Source organism: Ptiloglossa arizonensis, chromosome 5 (assembly GCF_051014685.1).
Source record: "Ptiloglossa arizonensis isolate GNS036 chromosome 5, iyPtiAriz1_principal, whole genome shotgun sequence".
NCBI lineage: Eukaryota > Metazoa > Arthropoda > Insecta > Hymenoptera > Colletidae > Ptiloglossa > Ptiloglossa arizonensis.
In genome coordinates this window covers 27,255,693-27,280,907 of record NC_135052.1, presented here as the reverse complement: position 1 = coordinate 27,280,907, position 25,215 = coordinate 27,255,693, and the positions used below count along the sequence as shown (strand labels likewise).

Sequence of the window (25,215 nt, the reverse complement as noted above, 5' to 3'; positions counted from 1 at the left end):
TTGCAATGCTTATTTCAATGTATTAAACATATTTCTACGTCGATCATCTCTGAAGCTGACTCTAATAAATCTCGTTTAATGATACAGTTTTGAAAAGCGCGGCATTGTTAGAAGTGTTCATAAAGTAGATTACAACCAGTCTTATCAGTTCCAGATCCTGTAGTTACCGAAGAAAGTTAATAGTCGGTGTAACTTGCGTACGGTGCTGAAGAAAGTATAAAACATTAAATGCTGACAAATATATTGCATACGTGTGTAGATTATAAATACAAAATGGATTTGATACGTTGTGAATAAAGTAAGTCGCAAACTCCTGATAAAGAAAAGAATAAGTATCGTAAAAATTTCTCAAGATACTGCACCACTCGTGATTCTATGTTCGTTATCATATTTAATATTACGTTTGAATGATATGTGACAAAATAACATAAAGAAAACACCTTTGCATGGAGTGTCTCTAACGATGTATATAATTCAGAAAGAAAAGATAACGATAACGTGATTCCTATAACTAATGTAACATTTTCTAAAATAGATATTTCATGTTGCAACTAGATTTTATTAAGTTTGTGCTCGCGTGATATGGCTGTAACCCGGCGGGAATAGCGATACGAGCGCCGCGTCATTTTATTGGTAATTTTGTTTGGTATGCTTCGTAAACTTTGTGTGTTTATTCTATTATAAACTCGACGATGAAATAAAAGTTCTTAATTATCGGTGTTGTATGACGTTATTTATATTCGGTACTGCTTGTAGTTGACCAGCAGCGTGAACGTGTCTGGTGAAAAAACAACGATTTTTCAGCGGCACCGTCCGCCATTATTGCCATTTAGCACGGCGTTCAACGAAGTTTTCTTTCGTTTACAGAGTTAAAACCACACCTATAGCCTGAATATTTACTCAGTTTTATGATGTAAGTAACGCAAATTATGTTTTTGCTCTTTGATAACCGTTTCGTGAACATAATTATAAGCTTGTTGTCGGGTGTTTTTATGTGGGCATAGGGCACGCAGTCGTAAGGACAGCACGGGTAAAAGCGACTCCGAAGCTACAGATAAAGAGAACAAGAGAGAAAGAGGCAGAGAAAGGGAAAGAAAAAAACGTGCTGCTTCTTCATCTAGTAGTGGCAGTAGGTAAGATTATGGTACTTTTTATAATCGTACTGTAATAATTAGACCGGAAATGATGTGTACCATGCTTTTGTTATTTGTATTTGGTAGTTCCTCCGATAGTAGCTCTGGATCATCATCCACAAGTAGCGGTAGCAGTTCCAGATCAAGTTCTACTTCTAGCAGCACTTCGAGTAGCTCTGGAAGTTCTTCTGGAAGTTCCAGAGACAGAGGAAGGAAACGAAGCCGAAGCAAAAGTGTTGATGCTTCGCGCAGACATGACAATAAAGAAAAAGAGAGGGAAAAGGAAAGAGAACGGGAGAGAGACAGGGACAGAGATAGAGATAGGGAAAAGGATAAAAAGAAGAGTAGTAATTCTGTGATTGACAAACCTAAACCCAAAGGACGTTCTAGGTAAATATATAGGTTTACCGAATATGGACAAGTACGTTCGGTTTTATTGTAATCTCTTTTATTTGATTCGACTTGGTTTATAGATCACCCTCACCACGTAGAAAACGCAGAGAAAGATCACCAATTCCTAGACCAACAAAAATACATATTGGTCATCTGACGCGTAATGTCACAAAGGAACATATTATGGAAATTTTTTCTACGTATGGTCAGATAAAAATGGTCGATTTTGCTATGGATAAGCTTCACCCTAATCAAGGACGAGGCTTTGCTTATGTAGAATTTGAAACAGCAGATGAAGCAGAGAATGCAATGAAACACATGGATGGCGGTATGTATAAAATTTTGAATCGTATCAATTATTTGTTTTGGTAATGAACTCTGCAATCGAATGTTTTGATTCTGCTGTATAGGACAAATAGATGGTCAAGAAATCACTGCTGCCCCAGTATTATTACCAAAGCCACGACCATTACCGATGCGGAGGATGTCACCTTTGATGGGAAGAAGAGCACCACCGAGGTGGGGAGGTGGTGGTAGAAATACTCCCCCGCGTTATCGCAGACGTTCACCACCGATCAATCGTCGTAGGAGCCCACGTCCACCGAGACGTAGACCAAGAACACGATCGCGAAGTCCTCCCAACAATCCACGACATCGGCACCGTCGCTACACGAGATCAAGCTCAAGCAGTTCTCGATAGCAATATTTGTACATATAAAGCAAGAACTGAATTTGACCAAACACAGTTCATCCTGGTTGGTCGTCTTAATATATTAAGCAAAACATTTTTACTAATTCATTGGAACGATTGGGAAGTGTACGCACTCAAAACAATAGACTTGTTCGCGATGGTGTTTACGGTGATTCACGTTTCTCCATGACGAAGCACCGTTCGTAACTCACAAGTACTGCTTTTCAAATATATCAATTTCACACGTGTCAAATATATTGCAGTTGATTGGTACCTGAAGGCCGATGACCCCGGGCAATAAAAAAAAAAAGATGTATTACAGATTTTGTCACTTGACAGTATTAAATATAAGACATGAAGACTTCAGAAGAAATATTATTTACTATTAAGTATGTAATGCAAGCGTGATTTCGTAAAAAAGTATGAAGAATTTAATTTTTTTGTTTATCGTAACACGGACCGGTAGTATTTGTTGATAAACTATCGATGCCCTTTTTTTCTGAGGTCTTTATGAGCTGTAAGATGTTTCAGGCTTGGTAAAAGTACTAGAAGAGACAGGTTTGATAGAAACTATGATTATTAGACCCTTTTACAAAGAATCAATTTTAGAAAAAACCTATTCACACAAAATCCTCTTTTATACTTCGCGATATCTACAAGAACAGAATCATTGCATCACATTGCAACCTTGCATCGATGAAAAATATCTACAATTTTTAAATTGCATATGGTCGTTAATTATATAATAATATACACTTTTATGATGACTTTACAGTATGAACGAAACAAAGTTTAAGAGCCTGATTATTCGACAGAAGTATTTGTTTTTTTAGAGGCACCAGGGTGTTTCGAATTCTAGCCTGGTCCATGGCACGAACATTATTTTTGAGAGAGATCTCGAATTGGCTCTATTGGTAACGTAACGACGTATATATGGCTGACAATTGAGAAGACGATGAAACAAGGGTGCAAAACCACATTTCTTTCTTCATTTTTGATAAAGATACAAAATCAGAAGTTGCAATTTTTCTACGTAGCATTAAATGTGTTTTTTGATTAAAGCACTTTGGCACGGACAAACTGCTTTTGTATTTGTTCACTCGCAAATCCCGCATTTCCCGATAAATATAAATTTTTCTTTTCATTTTTTTTTTCTTCTTTGTCTTTGCAAAACTGGAATCGCGAATCGTCTTCGTTTTATAACTTGTCCAAGAATTTGATTTACGTCTGTCACTCGGTTACTTACAAATTACGATGAAAAACAATTGCAATGCTTCTGAACGATCTTACTTTTTATATCACAGGAAAGCACCAGAGTGCAATTCTAGTCACCATGCAAATCAGGGGAGAAGCAAGCTTGTGCTGCCAAAAGCCAAAGGTACCTGTTCTTTTGCCCTCTCGGTTCGCTATTATTCCTACGGTACAAATTAATCTCTACGAAGAAAATGAAAATTCATACGTAACTTTCGTTATATTATATCGATTAAATTAGGGCAACATTTTTTTTTACGATCGTATCCGTACGTCAGTAGTAGAGATTCGTTTATACGTCGCAATAAATAAATAATTAAATAACTTTTTGAGTAATGGTAGAGATCCGCATAATTTTTCTCTTAACTTGGATTTCTTTTTTTTTTACGGTAGCATCGTCTCGCATTCTACAATATCTATAATATTACACACGATACTTTTTTTGTTTTTAAACTGTACGCATAGTTATCGTAATGATTAAAGTTTATACCGCTATAAACAGTCAGATCCCCGAAACTTGCGGAGAATCACAATAACGTCATTGTCATTATCTTTTCTGCTTTTGTGACACATTTTTAAATCAATGCCTTGCGTAGTTTGAGTTAATGTTAACCGGTCCGTCTTTGACTCTTGTCGCGTAGACGGGATTCCCTACAATCGCGGACAAGACATTTTCGTTAACGATCTTCATACGAGCACGTTTTCATCGAATGTTCTACACGGTTTCCATTTCCCCTTCGCACTCTCATCGATAACTATAAATATTATATAATCTATGTACAATTTCTTTTAAATAACGCCTCTACTCCGTTAGCAAAATATCAGCACCGGGGGGTCCAGGAAACTTTACGTAAATGCTCAGAATGCTGACCCTTTAGTGCGTTCACTTGCAGAAGCCGAGGACGTGGGGAGGATGTATCATCGGGATTGGGATGCATCCTCCTTCTTGTGAATATCCGCGTGCATTAGAGTAGGTTCTAGTTGTCGCGTTGGTACTCCGGGACCGGGTCCTGCTCTATGATGCATGTGTAAGTTGCTCAGGGGGCCAGGGCTTGGATCCTTGCTTCTAAGAGCGTTCACAGGTGGTGGTGGGTAGCCGGCGTAAAGTTTAGCTCTTTCTTCCTCTTCCGCGCGAAACGCGGCGGCAGCCATTAACGGGTTGTAGCGCAATTGTTGTAGGGGATCGTAGCGATAATCCCTGAAGGGGTCTCCTGGCCAAGGACCTCCTGGTTGGCCAGTAGGCGCCGTCGGTGGTGGAAAGTGTTGCATTGGATGCGCGCCCAAACCGGGTAGCATGCTTCGAGGCATGGAATGCGGCGCTGGCATACTGTGAGGATGCCTTGCAAGGTACGAATGAGGATGTGGATGATGATACCTTGTATCGGGCAGTGGACTTGGGCCGGGTCCTGTCGCGGACGTTACACCAGGACCTGGACCCGGTGGCCTCGGAAGCATCACGACTTCATCGTCTTTGCTTCGCGGTTCCTCTTTAACGCGCACTTCGCCCGCGTCCATCGGTGCTGATCCATTTCTGAGAGGTGATCGTTCTCGACCTACGACCACGTGCTGCCGCGTTTGATGAAGCAATCTCTCGCGTTCCATCTCGCGTCTCTCCATCTCGCGACGTTCTTTGTCCCTCCTCTCTCTCTCCCTCTCCCTTTCAGCAGCCTCTTGCTGTTTCCTCTTCTCTTCTTTCTCGCGTTCCCGTCTCTCTCGTTCACGTTGCTCCTCCCGTTCCCTTTCCTTCTCGCGTCTGACACGATCCCGCTCGCGTTCGCGTTCACGTTCACGTTCTCGTTCGCGTTCGCGTTCTCGTTCACGCTCCCGTTCACGCTCCTCGAGCTCAGCACGTCTATCGATTGCAGGCGGTTCCGGTTTCAGGCTCCATGCAACCGTTGTCGGCGGGAACCCGGTGGAGGCTCGTTGCAATCTAGAATTTTCGAGGGCAACCGATTACGATAGTGTGTCCAGAAGAGGATTATCTTGGCTAGCTGTGATAAATTTAAGTTATCGAACCTTTTTGAAATAGAAACGTACCCTCTCCACGGATCGTGTACAGAACCTAGCCCACCCAATGGTGGCATTTCTCTCGATGGAGGGAAACTAGAAAGACCAGGGAAATTCGGATTCGGCGCCCCAAATGTCGATGGATATCTTCCAAATGGTGACATGCCTGTTCCTGTAACAATTTTCATAGCGTGTTGAAAGTATTGTTCTTTTTAAATTGTTATTACTTCGTTCACCGTGATTTGTACAAAGATTACCTAAATGTGACGCTGGTGTAGATAGAAAACCAACAGGATGTGGTGGTGGCGGTGCGGGATGAGCCGGCGGTATGTTAGTGGGGAATGGAGGTGCCATTGGAGGTGCACCTATTCCAAGACCACTTCCAGGTCCTCCTGGGTAAAGATGGCCCGGTGGTCTCAGGAGTTCCGTTTTAGTGTTAACGACACTTCCTGCCTTAGCTTCCGCTTGCTGCTTTTGTTGATGATGATAAATTTCCCAAGCAATGCGTACGTGCATGGCGTTCCATTTTCCACTCTTCTGTAACGGACAATTGTATAAATAGTATACAAGTCGTAAGATATTAATATACAAGTATTTAAATAGATCACAAGATCCAATTTACCTTTGGTGCAAATGATGTTAAGTGATTAGGTGGTACGAAAGGTGTCGATGGCGGTCCAATGCCTGGGTGCAACAGTCCAGCGTTAAAACCAGAATAGCCAGAGAGATTTAAATTGCCACGAAAAAACGGTGACTCGACACCACCTAGTTTCGGGATGTCCTTGAACTAAGAAATTTATTATTTGTGAATGCATGAATATCAACATGCGCTATTTAAAATTTTACGCCAACGAAATGTGTTACATACGATGGGAGGTGGAAATAAGGTGGTTGCGGCCGTTGGTGGAAGTAGAGGCGTCGTGTGTTGATGTACGTGAGTGTGCTGATGTTGATGGTGATGCATCTCTGTCCTAAGATACGGGGGCGGTCCCAGGTTGCCGACACCGACTCCAACGTTTCTGTCTTGGGATGCCAAGAATCTATTGTCAAGCTCTCGCCTTAACAGGTCGGCCTGACCTGCGACATGAGTCACCCCTACTTTCGGTTAGTGCGTCTCACTCTTTCGGAGCCCTTCGATCTACCTTTCTCTATTGTTCGAATTCTAAAAGTTACAACACAGTTTATAAAACTTACTTGTTTGAAAGAGTGACTCTGCGGAGAACGGGTTAGGATTGGTCGTTGGTGGTGGTAATGAAGGCAGTGACGTATGTGGACTCGAACTGGACACAGGAGGTGGTAACGGTGCCGCGAACATTGGTGGCGGAAACGTGTGCATGCCCAGTGGCACGGGTGGAGGAGTTGGCCTTGGAACTGATGTTGCTGTTGCCGGAGATAATTGTGAAGTTGTGTTGCTACTGTAAATTGTACATCCAAATATATCAATTGTCGTGAAAAAAAAACTCGGTTAAGTTATAAACATGTATCAGAAAAATTTTCGTGTTACTCATACCCAATCCATCCTTGGGGCTTGGAATAAGCAGGTAGACTAGAATTGGCTGGTGAAGATGTGTTTGGCACACTTACGGGCGTTATGCTACCTCGACTTAGGCTACTCACGTTACTGCTGTAACAAGTAATATCACTATAAGATCTTCATTTTATCGAATGATAGAAATATGTGTGATTACAAGAGTGTACCTGTAACTATCTCTTTCTCGGCTTGGGCTGTGTCCACGAGGCGAATTATTGTTTCTTCCAGCTAAACTACAGGCTACCATGTCTCTGTGAGCAATGGTGTTCGCCGTAGTAACTGTATTAGTGATCGTAGACACACATGTCGTAGTGGCGGCACTCAGCGGAGTATTGTGATTTGTGGTATTATTTCCTACAGGTTGTTTATTTATGTTAGTGCATGGGGAGGCTCTACTTCCTCTCTAAAAACGGAAAGTGCCGGTATTAGCGTTTAAGTGGAATACTGAAAAAAAACTTCATTACACGTAATATAAAACCGAATAAGAATCCGTAATTCTAGATGGAAAGAATTTGTGACTTACCACTTCTGCCCGTGAAGAAGCAGAATGGGAAGGAGATGGTACAGCAGGTGGAAGGTATGGGCTGTGATTTAGAGCAGTGTACGGTGTATAAAGGGGCGGGTAAGATGGTTGCGTTTGAGGATAAGCAGCCATGGGTATCGACGGTGGATAGCTGGTAGTAGTCGCTCCGTTTAATGGTGCTGCTGGGGTGACACCTAAACTGGCTACCGCGGGACTAGTTGTATGACTCGACGAAACGAGGGGCACATTAGGTGTATGTAATGCAGGTATCGTAGTGTGAGGCTGCTGGGATAAAGAAGGAGGTGGCAGAGCAGGGGAAGCTGGTCGCTGTTGCGGAGCTATTGCACGTGGATTTGCTGCCAATGGACTAGTCATCTGAAAGTACGGTTAATCAAATGTATGTTGCGTTTGTAGAAGCAAAACGAAAATTTGCAAAGATTTACTTACAGGTGGCTGGGATATATGAGGGGGTAGAGTAGGACTGGGAGGACTTGGCGCTGTTGGAACTGGTGCAGACGCAGGCACAGGAGGTGGTATAGGTGCCGGAGCATCCGTTGCTGGATTAGAAATTTGTCCACCAGTGTCTGGAGGAGAACCTCCTGCCCCGTTTGCTGGAGGCAATACGTGTGGTGAAGATGATGGCAACTCGTCTACAACATAAGTATCAATATTAGACAAATGTTTACGATACAGGGAGATATATTGCAAATATGCCTGTTACGTACATTTACGTGCAAGGGGTGGTGGGGTAGAAGATTCAAAGAGTATCGATTCAGCATCCGAGCCCTAGAATAGAATATAATTTTCAAAAAAGATTGCTCTCTTGTCGTAACATACTATTTCTATGGTTTGAAGCCTATGTACCTTATCGTCTTCTCCTTCACTATCACACTATAATAAGAAACAAAAATAACAAAGAATTATTACAAGAATCTTTTGTGTTTTTGTGTAACATTTCATACATTGAGTTTTGACACTTACGATATAACCTTTACCCGAACTGCAATGACTGCTAGCCTGTAAATGCAATAAGAATTTTACGAGAATGAGAATTTGATCAAGCGTCAATTTACTAGTAGAGTAATCAATTCATACTTACATCGCTGAGATGGTCCCTGGAACTGTCTGCGTCCTGGCAATCCCTAGGTATACCAGGGCCATGCAGTTGTTCAGATGCTCTACCACTATCGTCACTTGTACCTGCATCTAGGCCCTTCGAAGCAAAGCATTATTAATATAATATTTATACATTCACTTTTGTTTTATCTTACCTGGTTAAGTGTTGAAGGTGTCAGTATGGAATTGTGTGTATAATGGTTGTGCTTGAAATGGTTTTTGATGTGGTGCTCGTTGTGTCTATTATTCTGTCCCGTATCCACCTTTGGTTTCTCTTCCACTATTGACAGTAGCGTATGCAATTTCTTGACATTATTTTTACCAGCTAGCTTTATTGCACTCTGTAATTAGAAAAAAAAATTCAAGTTACATTTTGGCATCATATAGTATAGAACTTTTATACACATAATTGTTTGTATAAAGATATATTTGGACACAACAAATTTAATTTTACAAAAGAAATTTTTATAATATTTATTTTATTACGCGCAAAAAAAATTGTTGAAAATTAAATTTTTTTGCATAAATTTATAGATACGTTGTAATTTAATTCGTAATTAATTAAGGTTTAATAAAAATTATTGAAATATAATACGCAGTGAACAGTTTCAACTCTTGAAATACATTCTTAAGAATGCAAGATTACATTCTAAGAAGACTATCGTTATTTACAAGAACCTAAGGATGCTGTTGCAAGCGGTATCGCGATAAACGTAACATAATCCTTACAGTGGCTCTCGGTACGATCTCTAGCTCCACAAGCGCGAATTAAAATAATCAAATTTCATTTCTTGCGGTCATTCATTGCATCCGATACACAGTGATACTCGGGTGTACCGTTCGCCGTGCTTGGATTCAACATGCATAAAATCCGACCAACCAGTAAACGGGTATATTCAACACGTATGGTAAACACGCCACCACCGATTCCTGTCACAACTGTGCACCACAGTAGAAAAATCGGCCGATCTCGGTTTTCGTGTCACCGTAAACGTCGATGAATTTTATCTGGTTCGCGTGAGAATCGCGAGACGGCGGAATTTCGACGCTGGTTGCGCGCACAGTAGAAAAAGCCGCACGAGAACGCCTTTCCGTCGGGTGGCTTTAAACCGCGATGTCAGTGCACATTTCCGAACGGGTGGCGCTCTGCCCCCCCTCCACCTCCTCCTCCTTTTCTCTCGATGTTTCCCCTCTGTGCACCTAAATACCGTTATCGTGATAAACGTTCTCGTGTTTTGGTAGGCGATAGAATACGTAGAAGCCGGATACGTTGGCCGCAATAGGACTGATTCTCGTTCAGATTCCAGTTCTAAGACGGACGGGAGTTTGCAAAGATGACAGCAAGATTCACAGGCAGCACCGTGTCTCGTGTACGCGATGCAGCACACGAATGGTGGGGAGAATGAAAGAGGTAGTGAGCGGGGTAAAGGTGAAGGGAGCGAGAGAGAGGGGATTGGAGGACGTAGAAAGTGGGGAGGGGAGGGGCGGGTGAAAAAAGGAAGGAGAGGGGGACGACGAGGAAAGCAGAGGAGGAAGAGCGAGGCAGAAAGAGAAGACATTGACCGAACGAGCAGCCGCGCGACAAGGCCTCCTTTGCCGTGTCAGGCCAGCTGGAAGGAACGAAGCCCCCGAACCCTGACTTCTCTTTCTCGGCTCCGGGTATTACTTTCCTTTTCCGATAACCGTGTACCCGTTGACGCTCTTACCCTCCCTCATTCTCTCCTCGTCTCTCTCACGATTGGCTACCAAAGAAACGATGGGAAAAAGCCACTAGAGCTCTCGGTGTAAAAAACTACCACCTAGCAAAAGCCATACTCCACCTGCGCACGTGTGCCAACTACGAAGCGAAACCCCCTAGGACGTGTACCGCGGTCGGATTACATGCTCCGTATCTAAGGCGAATTAAACGAATAAATCTCCAACTGAGAGTACATAAAAAAAAAATGCACAACATACTGTATGTATCGTAACGGTCAGGATATTCTCCGTTTTTTCTTTCGTTAATCGCTAGTCGAGGATTGAAGTTTTTTCAAGGTTGGAGTGCTGATATTGTGGAGAAATAATTTTGCTACTAAATTCTGCGACAATAAAAATTCCGTGGATATTTGCGGAATAATGTATTAAACGTGATTATCAACTTTTATCTAGGTGCTACGTACTGTGTCTTAAGTAAAATGAAAAAATATTTGTCATAGAATTCTTTGAAAAGAATTTACATAAAAAATTATGAAAAAAAAATTCGTTTTTTAGATGTTTTGCTGTTGCAACCGATGATGGGAGAATGCGGGTCGATTTAAATTCGTATTGGAACAAAAAATTGTTGATTTGAGAGAGATAAAGAACTGTTTGACGATCCGGGAGGTGAGGTTCCTCGACACGGGACGAGTAAAGGAAGGTCGTTCCCGGACGTGCGGACGTTCCACCGGTCGGCTACTCCGCGCTTTGGCTAGCCGGCTACTAAACTCGTCCGTACAACGTTGCCACGTCTATCCGTTCGGTGTTGACACGATCAGGCTCTAATTCAGCTACTACTTGCAGTTCGCGTATACTTGGTCGCGATATTAATGCGCTCGCCCATATGCACATACGATTTCAATGAACAGAGAACCTCGATGAATTGTCTTCTACGTGTTATTCAAGTCAAAGCGTTAATTTTTACGGATAAACTTGTACGCACATACATAGATGTATTATCGTAAAGTTTTTATATATTTTTACGTATAACGGTTTCAAGATACTCTCACTGAAAATACTCGATATCATCAACTAGCACTTTTTTTTTAAGTAAAAGCAAAGAATAACGGTAACACCTATAATAAAAAATTTCTCGAGCACAGATTTTTTTACGAATTCGAATCGCTTATCGAATAACTAGTAACGTGTACACCAAGTACGACCGTTTACACAGGAAACACGATTCTTAACCTATCAGAATGTGTCAACAGTCGCCCATTAAATTTGGCGGGTATCACTAGCACCGAGATTAAGCTTTCTCAGTTCCCGTTTGTAACAGGCAGATAATAACAGTCATTTGGACATTTGTTTGACGAAAATTTCGGCTGCTTGCCAGTACCAAATTGACGCGCCGAGCATGAAACGACGCTGGCTGTCGTCCAAAAATTATCAGAATGTAAACATGTATCATGGTAGCATTGTTTATACTCCAAGTTACCGTCTTCGATTCTCTTTTTTCGCATTTCCGTTTATTTGTAAATCTCGCTTTAAGACGTGGAGAAACCTGCACCGCGGTCTTTCGAAGTTGCCAACTGATGAGTTTCGAGCGAGAAACTCGAACGACGTGGGGAAATTTATCTCGAGAAAAACAACGAGTCCGTTTCTTCGAATCGCCAGCTTACATCATTTAGAGGTTATACTGTTGGTTAATCGAACGATGTAGCGCCAAAAAAAACAATAAAAACACAGAGCGGTACGAAAAACTTTACAGAGGTGTCGTGTCGGGTTACGTTTTTTGTATCCGGCAAATTGCTTTCCGTTACGTTTCGAGTGTTTACAAAATAAACGTGGAGAAATGGCGATCAACGAGCGACAAAACACGACTAATTCTCGGCAGGAGAGATCTTTATCGTGGATGATGTATTTTAACGCCGTAAGTGACGCGAACGTCGAACGGAATGCGGTGACGAAAGAAAAAGGAACAGGAATGCAGCAGCCAGCGTTGAGTGACTGTATCCATGTTTCGTCTAGTTGGTCCGCTCGGCCAATGAAGTGAATTTAGTTCTGCGAAAACAAGACAGAGGGAGAAAGTGGAGAGAAGTCGTAGAGAAAGAAGGCAGTGGTCGTCGCGCTTTAGAGAAAAGGAAAAAAAGCCGAGCGTAGCAGTAAGAAGATTTACAGTGGTGTAAATGCAGCGATAAAACGACCGTCTACGGGGTCACGTTGGAAGATTATGTTCGTACGTAAATATTTTCTGCTGATTTGCATCGTTTACTGGTCGTCACGTTCGGCAGACAATTACGTACAGGTTTCGAAGGTGCACGTAATTCAGATGATTTGTAAATAAGTGCCGCCATTATCCCAGCGTGCAACGTTTATTGCGGATAATACTGGCCGCCGATCGCTTCCGTGTGAAAATAATTGTAGTTCAGCGGGACTTTCAAAGCGAAAAAGAAAAACAGACGGACGATATTGCTTGTTATTAAATAATAATATCCTTCCAAGTATTTTGTCCTTAAACGTTCCAAATATTTTATTTTATACAAAATTGTGGTCACATTTTCTCTTTATATTTTTTATTCACTGGTTTCTAAATTAATACCATATACGTCATTGCGCGAAGAGAACTGAAGTAAAGTGGTCGAAATAGTCAAGAACGAAAAAATGCTTGGAAGGAACATTGACGTTTAATAATTTCGTTAGATCGAGCAGTGACCCAAATTGATATTACTTTTTCATCAATTTACAATGGTAAATTCCCTTGATCTCATTAATGAAGTAACGGATCACTGCGCTAACGAAGCGTTCCTTGTCTTTTTTCTAGTTTTTCGCATTTCGTCTCGCGCACGCGTCTTGTTATTATTTTTTCCGTTTGTTGGTTTTTCTCAAATTCCATTCGACAGACGTATCACGGTTCGACGACGATCTAGGGCGGCTAACCTATACAACGTTAAACCGTATATGTAATTCGCGTCTACTCGATTTGTACTTTTTCCTTCCCCGTGGTATATAAAATCGGTGGATATCGATTTCGCGGCGGGAGTTTTTTTTTTCTTTTTCTTCGCGTCTGTCGCGATCAACGAGACTAATTAATCCCGAGACACACCACGGGATCTGAAAGTAAAGCGTTTGCTTTCTTCCGTGTCAAATTGTAACGAAGAGAACTGGGTCAATTCTTCGTGCAGGTGCACGAGCGTGTTTCGTCCATCATCGATACACATCCCTTTTGTCGTTTTCCGTATCGATTCGCGAGCGCACGAACCCCCTGCAATTCCTCGTTTTTTCTTCTCGCTTCCGGCTATGTGCGGGGAAAACGTTCGTGTACAAGCTTCGGACAAAAAGTGATGGCCTTCTTTTTCTAAGGTGTTCTCACGCGGTAAGACAAATACTGTAATAATAACGAGGAAAACGTTCCTAGTCGAGGCTCGGTAATGTTATCGACGAGGCGTTCCGTGTTTCAAGGTTGCTCGCAACGTAAACGTTATTTAACGAGCAATTTGAATCGTTTCGAAATTAATCCACCACGAGAAGCTTGAAAATTAACCGATGCCCAAGTGCGTGCGCTTTGCTTGGATTGAAAAAATGTTCACGCGCTAAAACAAACACGGTGCAATAATTATGAGAATGTTCGCAGAGCTTGAAATTGAACCGATGTCGCTTCACGTGTCGCAGATTGGCCACAACATAAATTTCGCGCGGGTTAACGAGCGGTTTGAAACGTTTTAAAATTAATCTATTCGACGTGTACGTACGAAAATGAGCACCCGAACCGATCGAACGAGATAAAAAATGTAATGCAAATCTCCATGTTACACCGGCGAGCGTTTTATTTAATTAAGGACATTATCGCTCACCCGTGCCTGGTGTATTGATGTTTAAATCTATTTGAAAAATACGGGCTCGCGAAAAACGGTATAACGGGTGAACGATAAAACTTGATTCGTCTAAATTATTTTTGACGCTACTAAACCAATTAAAAATTCTTTTTATTATACTTTGGTTTGAGTCGATTGTAGTAGATTTTTTGTGTGTTCATTTTTTTTCGAAATTTTTAAGGTCAAAAGAAATAAGAAAATATATAAATAAATATACCAAAAAAAAGAAAGTATTGCAGCGAAGAAATATATCGGAAACATTTTTTAAAAGAAAAACCGTTGCAACAAAATTTTATTACGGAGAAAATATCAAGAATTTTTTTAAAGTTTTTTCAAAGCATTTAAGTCTCATATTTTTGGACCTTCGGATATATTCTTTATTTGTACAAATTTAAAAAATAGTTTAAATAAATCTTAAAGGGAATTACAATTCGGAGAAAAAAGTTAAATAAATCATTTCTCTCTATAATAAAGAAACAATTAAATCGAATCTCATTCGTTGCATACTTATACCACATTTTTTTTTTGTCAATGAATTATGGTAGATTCGTCTTTGAGAATTCGAATCGAATATCCACAGTTTCTTTACGACAGAATTCAAGAGTATAGAATTTTAAGAAAAAAAATATTGGGTGGTATACATCCTAATACTAATAATTTCACAGAGCCACAGTTTCTAATTCAGCGATTAAAAATTCTCCACCGTTTGTTTACATTCGAGACAATGACACGCAGATGCAGCATAGCAGGTTGAAGATTACGGATTCTATGGTTAGGTTATGAAACAGTAGTTGCTGAACTTCGTCCTACACCCATGGCGCAGCGAATGTTTACGTGTTTCGTGTTGCTTCCTTACGTTTCATTTTATCCGTATTCTATTAATGTCGTAACAAATGTCGTAAAATAAAATAAACAAAGCTAAGATAATACATCGGTACTTTTATTCTCGAAATTCATTGCTTTGTCCAATTATATCGTGAAAAATTATACGCCCTGTTTCAAGAAACAACATTGACTTTCAAATCTCCTCTATCATTCTATCCACAAAGAAGCTATTACTATCGTATTAGGTCGCCTCTTGAACTTTTGCACGCAACACTTTATCCTATTATTTAAAATACCGAGAATATTAAGACGGCGTGTTTCTAGGTTATATGTGTGTATATATATATGTATATATATTTCTAGGTTATAATATATGTATATATATATATTTCTAGGTTATATAGATGTGTACATATATATATATATATATATATATATATATAATTTCTAGGTTATAATATATATATATATATTTCTAGGTTATAATATATATATATATATATATATATATATATATATATATATATATATTTCTAGGTTACAATATATATTATATATTTATAACCTAGAAACATGCCGTGTTTATATATATATACACAGATACATATTTATACAGATATGTAATCATGTATTATTAACAAATTCTGTCTCACGATAGGCCGATACAGGATGTATGCCGTAATTCAGTCAGCAATGAAATTATTTCGTCGGTAATCGAATGAATTACACATTGCCTTTGAGTGTTTCATTAATTACCGTGAATCGAGCATTGTGAACATGCCCGAAGCACGGCCATATGACGCAGTTACATGAGATCGGTCCTGTTTTATCTCCATTTTCCTCCGAAATATTAAAACCAATAACATCTTCATTCGTCGGTTAATCGTCCATTGACTTTTCCGTGATAGTCGATACTTCATCCTGAACCGTGATCCAATTAAAAATCCTCATTTACCGCCATGCTGTCGTTTATTCGATTACCAGATCGACCGAACGGGTAACACTGCTAATACGATAGTTACCAATCGCGGGGATGTTCCTGCGATTAGTGACGTAACCAAAAAAGTGTTTCTGCGTATAAAACTAAATAGAGCGGTAAAATAAAACTTTTAGTCCGGGGACGAAATTTTGAGAAAATCGAGTTTCAAATTAGATATTTGTGTTTTAATAAAATTTCATGGTCGACTATGGTGGTTGAACGTAACATCATTGAAGCGTTAAGAGAAAAAAAAAAGATTTTTTTATAATAACCATAATTCACTTTCTTTTTATTATTAATATTAGCTTGAGAATATCGCAATTATTTTTTTATTCGTTTTTTTCTTGTCCGTTATTAAGTTCGTAGTTTATATACTCTACATTTTATAATAAAATTTATTACATACATACATATATTATTTTTCTCTTTTTCTTATCGAATATTATTTGATTATATTACTCTTTAAGTTAAGTTAGCAATATTACAAAATTGTATTTTTACTTATATGTATTATTTTCTTCTTACCGAATATTTCATTTCTTTTTGTATTATCTTTTTTTTTTTTTTTTTCAAAAGTAAAACAACCAGGAAACAAAGTTATATCTTAAACAACGTAATGTGAAAAGTAAATCGACCTTTGCGAATCGAGTGTTGCTGGTGTGCGGGAAAAACCGACTTTGTTAAAAATGAAAGTCCCATGTGGGGAAAAAAACCTTAATTTTGAACCCTCGATTCATTTTCGCACGCGGGAAATTGCGTCGATATCGCTCGTTGCCGGATACCCTTTATAAAAAGGGGACGAAATTCAGCGTGTCCACGCCACAAGTGTAGAAACAACAATTGTTTCGCGTCGGGTGTCAAGGTTCACGACGGTCCCGTTGCGGTTATAAAAGCGAGAAAAACTGTGACCGTTGTGAAGAGAGACACACGCAGTTGACGGTGGAAGGAGGACGAAGAAGGGGGGGGGGGGGATGGGCGGAGAAATGGGTCGCGAGTCAGTTTCGCTCGCGACCATCGTCGAAACTCGCGGTCGATTTTCACCGGGACGACGAATCCGGCAGAGCTGGCGGATTGCGGGTCGGCCTGTCTGTCGACGGAGAGATCACGTGGCAGAATTCAGGCATCTCCGTTGGCACACCGGCGGCCGAGCTGATTTATCGAGTGGCGCGGCGTTGCTGACCTCACTTTCTCGGTACGGCTAACGACACTGAGAGAGCTCTCGTGGTAATCCGGCGATATATCCAGCTCTCCAAGTCGAAATTATATGCTCGCGCAACGAACCTTGCTCATTCAGACTCACTGAGTGCGCCTCCTCCCTGTCTATCGCCCGCGAGGCCTTTTTTGATTTATTACGACCTCGTAGCTTCTTTCGTTACGCGGATCGTCGAGGTGCATCGTATAGTGGAATTCTTTCGAAGTATGGCTCGGGATGTAGGACTGTGACACAATACAAGAGAGGTATACGAAATTTGATCGCTTTTGTATATATTACACGGTTAAAGCACGAACTGCGGTGAATAATACATACACTCACTGCCAAGCGTATACGTTTACCAGGGGTTTGATGAATGTGTACTAAGAAACATTGGTAACTAGGAAGTGTAACGTGTTGTTACAATGTGTACTAATGTATTCTTCGAGGAACGTACTTTTACTGCACTAACGGAATATTTTCAATAGAAATGTGATTTCCTTGGGAAAGAAACTCAAATTACGGCCATTTTTCTTACAGTGCATCTAAAGAACTAGATGCTAGTCCTTTAAAGGACTATGGTAAACAAAATCACGTGTCTAACACGGCCGAAATAGCAGGAATTTATGCCTTGAATAGATATAGATATAATTTATGCACGATAGTGGATTTTCTCTCAAAGATTAACACTCACAATAATTTTATAACGGTTCGTTCTTACCCTCGAATTTTTTCGTGTTTCTAATTCTTGGTTAGGGGTCGTAGCGGACTAATGTCGTTCTATAGCAGTCACGTGGTTTTGTTTACTGTAGTCTTTCTTTCAGTAATGTACCACACAAACGACGTGGATTATTAAACGAGCCAATGCGTGTACACTTTTGCTGAATGTAAATAGTGCTTGTATGCATTCACCGGTAAAAGTATCATTAACTTAACGTATGTACACTTTACCGGTGAGGTTAATAATGTATACACTCATTAGTGATTGTATGCATTGATTAAGTTTACGCATATCATATACATTGTGAACAAGAGTGAGACGATGATACGATCTGTTCGTTCGACTAAAAATCATTCGAATATATTTATGTTTAAAATCATTCTCATCGTAAGAACATTTTGAATCCGAATAAAGTAGTTTAATAATTTATTCATTTATTTTATTTTGTGGATACAAAATATACCCGATGAAACGGTTTAAAAAAAAAAAAAAAAACGATATTGCACAGTAAATAATAGGGCCCGTTGAGAGCCAGCAGTTCCACGAAATGGTGGGGATAACTTTATACACAGAGAGAAACATTCTAACACTTCAAAAGAATTCACTGTCTGTCGCGAAAAAGGTATTCTTTGGCAATGAATGAGTCGAGAATAGCTGTTTCTGTTCAAAGCATTCGTGTGTATTTAGTGATAATACACTGTCGTCAATAATCGAATATTTGAACGAGGTAACCCAATTGTCGCAAAGAATACGACATCCTGTTTTGTGAAAATCAACAGTTTTGACTGATTTTTTTTTTTACATTTTCTATGCACTTCAATGTTAGTCATTGTATTCTGTTACAATAATTACCTTAACCATTTTACGTTAATTATCACTCAAATAATTATTTACTCACTGTTAGTATTACTTAACTACCACCATTATTTTAGTATTATCAAAATTGACGTATCACGCATACATATTTACTTTATAATTATGTAAACTTTTACAGATAGCGAAAATGTTTATGCTGGAAATTTCTTATCGTTTCCAATGCATATTTTTAGATTAATTTATATTATACTTACTCCAACGAAACGCTACGTAGCTCGGAAACGAATAACTTTTCAATCGGGTAACGGTTTATTAAACTTTTCTTACACACACACGTACACGTCTTTAATGTCGCGTAATGTCTTTCTGGGCATCCTGTACGTCGCATCGAGCAAAGAGAATAATTTTACTACAACGAATCTTTACCAATAGGCTTCTTGTCCAATTACTCGAATAAAAAACTGTTTTCACATCTCGGGCAGAAGAACTTCCGATCACGCGTCCAGATAATCAACGCCCCTCCCTCTTCCCCTCCCCTCCACTCCCGTAATCAGCGCGCGTAACGCTTGCTGTTTCCAATCACGAACTTGATTGGTGAATTCATTCCCTTCGTATGAAATCGTCGTCGCGCTGTGGCACGATAAAACAGGTTACGAAACAAAATACCGCTTCCGTCGTGAATTCGATCCGTGCAAACAGTGCACGGTGTAAACAATGAAATCATCGCGGAACGGATACGACCGATTCCATTGTAAACAATACACCATATAGAAATTGGTCTCGTGAGAAGACGTTTCTTACGTAATCGAGCAAGTTCGGCACCGCGACGTGACACTGACCTCGCTTTAAGTCCGTGGCTGTTAATTATCAAGTGGCAACGATTTTAACGATTCCTTCGCGCAGTACGTTGGAAGGGCAGGTAGAGAGGAGGGGGGCGTATACAGGGTGTCCTGTTAGAAACAGATCACTACTTTGAGATATTTCTTTTTCTTTTTTTTGTTTGCTAGATACAATCCAATTTCGTAAAATATTATTTTTACTTTAAAGAACATTTTATTACATAGAAAACGATTATGGTACCGTATTTGTACGTACAAGTAGCCTTTATGGATAAATATTGATAAGTATGTCACTGATAAACATAAAATTTTCGATGGTATAAAAAAAAGATTTTTACTGTAGGCATAAATGGGTTGAATAATAAAACAATATATTGCTTACGAAAGTTGGATAACTGTGAAGAGCATTACGTGTATACAATAGTTTGAAGATTAACTTGATTTTATAAAATGGAACGATCGTTTTTTAAATAACAGAATTTAATACGGCAACGAATGTTAAGGAGAGAAGTACTCGTGTACAGTTATTATAAAATAAATAGAATAACGACAACGGTTGCCGCAAGCATAATTTAAACAATAATATTATGTAAAAATATATCACGGTTATTCAAGTAACGCAAATATTTAATGTCATCGAAGAATTATAAAGCATTTGCGATACTACGCGTTTTTAATTTTTCACTCATGCGTATTAGCATTCAAAATAATGTTACATTTATTGAAACATTTAAATATATTATTTATATTCCGCTTTTGTCAACCGTTGTCATTTTTATAATTAATATTCGACATAGGTCATTTCTATTTCAGTTCTATTTTTTATCATTTTTATTTTCAATTTGTTTACAATAGTTTATTAAAAAAATCGCCCATTATAATTTCATAACTGCTTTGATCTCTGGTTAAAATATTGTCGACAATATTGTGACGAGATGTACACGTGACACAGCTGTTGGAAGATTACAATTGAAAGCAGAACTTCTATGGTTGCAAGAAAACGGTGCTAAACATTCTTGTAAGATTCGCGCAATTATCAAGGTAACTGATCCAATAAGAGGCCCCTCTTATACAATATGTTTCTACTACCTATGACCTAAACTTGACCTTTTATGTAATCGTCCGTGTCTTACACGACACTTGTTGCCAACTAACTATCCCTTCCTATTGTCAACAATGCAGCGAACGAGGTTCGCGTGCAAGCATCGAGGTTCTACTTTACTAGTCGAATATCTTGGAAACTATTCTCATATTCATTAGAACAGAGAATCATCTGAACATTTGTCGCTCTATTAAATTCTGTTGTAAAAAAAAAAAACTACGCGTTCCATTTTAAAAACAGAAACTGACTTCCAATCTGTTCTACGATTTCACCAAAAAACTATTATCACCATATATTATTATTATTAATAATACTCGATTATGTCACTTTCAAATTCGTAATACTTTCTATAACTTTATTATTACATTCTGTTATTTAATCAATGTATGCCTAGGGTAAACATTTTAAAAAATATTTGTTCAAGATTCACATTAACATTGGAACGAAACTATTGTCTAAACAATATCGATTGCTTTATCAACAAAGACTACATATAAATGCGTAATGAGTGAATGAACATTTTCTATTCAAGGAACAAATATTTTTGAAGACCGGTGGACTATGTATATGTAGACCTAAAGCATAAAATGGGTTAAAATAGCGAGTGGATTAAACGTGTTCTGTTTTTAGCAGGGGACCCTATAGAGTGGCCCCAGCTAATCAGTCCAGTTGGATATCGCAATATGCGGGATACGCTCGGTTGATTCTGAACACGACGAGTTTACCCTAACGTAATTAATGTCCGTCGCGCAATGTGACGTGTAACGACAAATTCGTTCAACGTCGCTATTCACGGAGCGAGAGGAGCAGAATGAGAGAACGGTGTGGGAGACTACCGTTGCGCGTTTTTGGTTCAATCAATTATAAACGTACACCAGTCCTCTTTGTTACATTCATGGGGTGGTACCAACGGGTCATTTTTGACCCAGAAAATTTTTTCCGTTCATTTTTTGGATAAACGTACACCACCTCTTTTTGTTATATTCGTGGGGAGATGTCGACGGGTCATTTTTGACCCAGATTTTTTTTCCCCCGTTCATTTTCTTGCATAAACGTACACCACCCTTGTTTGTTACATTCGTGGGGAGATTACGACGGGTCATTTTTGACCCAGAAAAATTTGTTTTCGTTCATTTCTTGGATAAGCGTACACCATCCCTTTTTGGTACATTTATGGGGAGATGTCAAGGGTCATTTTTTACCCAGAAATACAAATTCTTTCATTTTCTTGAATTCATAACGACGATTTTTATGTACATTTGAACCACACCGATGTGTTCATAGTCATCGTAAACTTTTGGAATGTTTTAATGTTGATTTAAATTGAAATTTAATTTTTACACAACTTTTCTTAAATTTATGATACGTTACGTTTAAACTCAAGGTTGAAACGTTTATCATTACGTTTAATAATACAGTTTTATTGACTTCTTTCGTACTCTATTTGGTTTCTTAATCCACGAGTATCAGTTTTAATTTTATTTCCACGTTCAACGTTTCTGGTTTTATTTCCTGATACATAAATGAACAGGAAAAATAAATTCTGATCCTCGTAAGGTACCGAGCTCTTCGTACTTGAATTTCGTGCCAGTGAACGTTATTTCTTTTTTTAAAACGCATATCAATTTGTTTTCTTATTACAAGCATAACATAATTGCGCAAAAAGAACATGTAATGCAGATCGAACAAGATCACAAATAGTGTGTGAATCTCGATCCGCTGTTAATATTGTACCGACAATATAAACTGTCTAAAAATGTTGCATATTGAAAATATGGGGTTAAAAACTCTAAAAGGTTCGATATCTCCGTTATGGTCGATTCCATTGAAAATTTGTATAGGTTCGAATTTCCTGGTAATAATATTTCTAAGAAAAATGATTACAGAATTGTTTTTTTAGGGGGGGGGGGGGGGAGAAGATGGAAAAATTAATTAATTCAAACTTATATTACTCTCATCGAGTTTGATGGATGGATTCTGATTTCTTTTTCATCGAATACAACAAATAATTTAAATAAAGGCTCCAATTAATGTAAGGGAGAATTATATTTTTAAACACGAAGACGAATAATGTTCAATATTAATCGTTGATCGATAAGGTGGGATTAAGATGACCTCCGTTACTCGAGCACGTACGTGTACAAATTGAACGTGAGAAAATGTTTTAATCCCAACGACCAATTACTGGTAGAACCACTTTTTCACATCGAATGCGACCTCTCAACGTTCTGTCTGTATCCGATTATACTACGATCGAAATAATTGGTCCCTGACGGTTGTAGCCTTTACACTAATTAAATTTAATAGTTTTTTTTTTAAATCGATTCGGGCAATCTCTTAAGCATGGAATATTTATTCCAATTATTAGAAACGAAATACTGACGATACCAGAAATAATGTTGATTGATTTTTTCTGAATAACAATGTAAATGTTACGTTACGTAATCGAAAAATTAATCAATCTTATTTCTCGCGTTCATGTAAGTTAAATTAGTATTGAAATATCGCCTTTGTGTATTCTACGAAATATAGTTCTTGTTAAAAACTTGTTTACCTTCGTCTTTGACAATAAGAAGTAAATCAGTGGTTCTCAAACTTGCTGAAAAACGCACCTTAAGAAAAAAAAATTTACAGACAATAAATCTGTGACGTTTGTCTTGATTAACTCAACGTTGAGTTGTTTTAATCCCTTTTTGTAGAAAAAAATTACATCAAACAAATCGTTTTATTTTATTATGCTGGAGCTTGGTTCACTGTTTCCAATAATTCAGAAACGTGCTGTAATTATGTTTTAATAATTCAATGGTTGTCTATTTATAATTTCGTGAACTTTATTTCCAGAAACCGGAATTATCGATAAAAGATAAGTGAATTCTCCGTTTGTTTTTTCAACATTTTATATCGATATTGCAGGTGATAATCTCGTAACGAGTTAATCTAGCACTAAGATAAGTACTGTTTTATTACTTTAATAAAACGAACACTTTGTCTATTCTTATAATTGAAGATATATTACCAAGCAGATTGATGCTCGATGCAGACGATTCTTTCGTGTCGAGTATAATCTATTTGCACAGAACTATAAATCCATGATTGCAGATCAATACTTCAGAATAACAAAAAGTGATACGTCCAGGCGTGTCTGCTACTCCAGCAGAAGCGTGCTTAGTCATTTCGGCCCTTAATCACTCCAGATAAGAGTACTGGATATCAGTTGCAGAAATTCAAACAGTTTACTTATTGATGATGGAAGAGAAAATGTGAAATATTGGCAATAACTTGCCGTATTTTCTTACTTGGTAAATTCAAAAATTTAACGATACATATATTTTGTTGATTCTAAGCCGTTTTCAAATTAACATAAAATTTGATAAAATTATAACAAAAGAATATAATATTTCACAAAAATTGTAAAGGTATGAATTCATGTTTAAAAGATTCTATGAAAAACGAAAGAAATTTAAGAAGCTTACACTAAGTTGATTAATAATACAATTAAAAAATAAATAAAGTTCTCAGTGGCTCTGAGAGCAATTTCTCGTGTAATTTATTTATTCATTCAACGTTTTGGCCTAATAGAAAGATCTTCTTCGGGATTGATTAAATACTTTTTTAACTAGAAATGTATAAATAAATTACGCCAGTAATTTCTCTCAGATCTACTAAGAAGTTTATTTATTTCTCAGTTGTATCATTCATTTGTAATATTAATTGATTGTAACTTCCAGAAAATAACATCTGAACGTTGACATAATTTTTTCAAACAATATTCAAGATCGATATAATTGGTCCAATCAATATATAATTTTATATAAATTTTATATAAATGATATAATTTTTTTATACAATACTCTATGTCCATATAATTTTTTCATAGACTCTTCTACATCTATATAATGTTTTCATAGACTGTTCTATGACTATATAATTTTTTTTCATACAACGTCCCATGTTCGTTAAAATTCTTTTTATATTTTGGTGTTGCAGATTCGTTCCGCGTTATAGTAAAATCGAGGATCACCTTATATTAGAGAAAGAAAAACAATGTCCACTTACGGAAGCTTACAAAGCTTTGTGTACAAGGTTAAATATATTCTTAGCCGAGTGTATTTTCAGATCATTCATAAACGTTAGCGGGCACACGTACCGCGGATAGAAGTCGTTCTCCTTTAAATACACCGCTCAAAATAATTAGAGGATCTCGTGACTGGAAAGTGAACCGAACACAACGCTCGAAATACATAATTAGAGGATCGTCTACTTAAACGATTTTATCGCCCTGCAAGGTATCCAATATTTTAATACCTACGACAAACTACATAATATAAATTCTGACGTCTGGGGAAAAATATACAGTTGAAGATAAATAAAAAAAAAAACATCAAACTTGAACACTAAACTCAATAATAATTTGCAATAAATAAGTATCAACAATTTTAAAATATGTATTAATAATACTGATAACAAAACCGTAGAAACTCGTGCAACGAAGAATTTTAAATGTTTGTTGATAAAAAATGATATATTTCATTTTAATTGAACATTTT

General features: G+C 38.2%; 2 protein-coding genes across 8 annotated transcripts in view; one reads left to right on the top strand and one right to left on the bottom strand.

The window, feature by feature from the left end:
- The first annotated feature begins 159 nt into the window (after window positions 1-159).
- LOC143146532 (uncharacterized) lies at window positions 160-3,337 on the top strand. Of its 4 annotated transcripts, none has more exons than XM_076310860.1 (6): window positions 160-298; window positions 868-913; window positions 1,005-1,133; window positions 1,221-1,523; window positions 1,607-1,854; window positions 1,937-3,336. In XM_076310860.1, exons 2-6 carry the CDS (start codon window positions 909-911, stop codon window positions 2,224-2,226), a joined length of 975 nt encoding a protein of 324 aa, XP_076166975.1. In that variant the 5' UTR covers window positions 160-298; window positions 868-908; the 3' UTR covers window positions 2,227-3,336. The 4 variants fall into 4 exon arrangements, with proteins under 4 accessions (XP_076166975.1, XP_076166979.1, XP_076166978.1 ...); XM_076310864.1 differs by lacking the exon at window positions 160-298 and adding an exon at window positions 523-633 and having other exon boundaries at window positions 1,937-3,337; XM_076310863.1 differs by lacking the exon at window positions 160-298 and adding an exon at window positions 548-633 and having other exon boundaries at window positions 757-913.
- Window positions 3,185-25,215, bottom strand: part of Tay (tay bridge kinase) — a 43,721-nt gene continuing 21,690 nt past the window's right edge. Inside the window, exons 2-16 of one of the 4 annotated variants that reach the window (XM_076310856.1) lie at window positions 8,801-8,986; window positions 8,629-8,742; window positions 8,511-8,546; window positions 8,394-8,420; window positions 8,255-8,315; window positions 7,977-8,179; window positions 7,530-7,904; window positions 7,174-7,409; window positions 6,986-7,099; window positions 6,670-6,890; window positions 6,344-6,570; window positions 6,098-6,262; window positions 5,733-6,012; window positions 5,485-5,647; window positions 3,185-5,398 (exon numbers count right to left, since the gene is read on the bottom strand). In XM_076310856.1, coding sequence (XP_076166971.1) covers window positions 4,387-5,398; window positions 5,485-5,647; window positions 5,733-6,012; window positions 6,098-6,262; window positions 6,344-6,570; window positions 6,670-6,890; window positions 6,986-7,099; window positions 7,174-7,409; window positions 7,530-7,904; window positions 7,977-8,179; window positions 8,255-8,315; window positions 8,394-8,420; window positions 8,511-8,546; window positions 8,629-8,742; window positions 8,801-8,986 — 3,420 coding nt within the window. In that variant the 3' untranslated portion in view covers window positions 3,185-4,386. The remainder of the gene's footprint in view (window positions 5,399-5,484; window positions 5,648-5,732; window positions 6,013-6,097; window positions 6,263-6,343; window positions 6,571-6,669; window positions 6,891-6,985; window positions 7,100-7,173; window positions 7,410-7,529; window positions 7,905-7,976; window positions 8,180-8,254; window positions 8,316-8,393; window positions 8,421-8,510; window positions 8,547-8,628; window positions 8,743-8,800; window positions 8,987-25,215) is intronic. The other 3 variants (XM_076310859.1, XM_076310857.1, XM_076310858.1) reach the window with 3 other exon arrangements.

Coding starts and splice junctions, on each gene's coding strand:
- LOC143146532 (XM_076310864.1), top strand. Junction 1,134..1,220: donor TCATCTAGTAGTGGCAGTAG/GTAAGATTATGG, acceptor TGTATTTGGTAG/TTCCTCCGATAGTAGCTCTG. Junction 1,855..1,936: donor AATGAAACACATGGATGGCG/GTATGTATAAAA, acceptor TCTGCTGTATAG/GACAAATAGATGGTCAAGAA.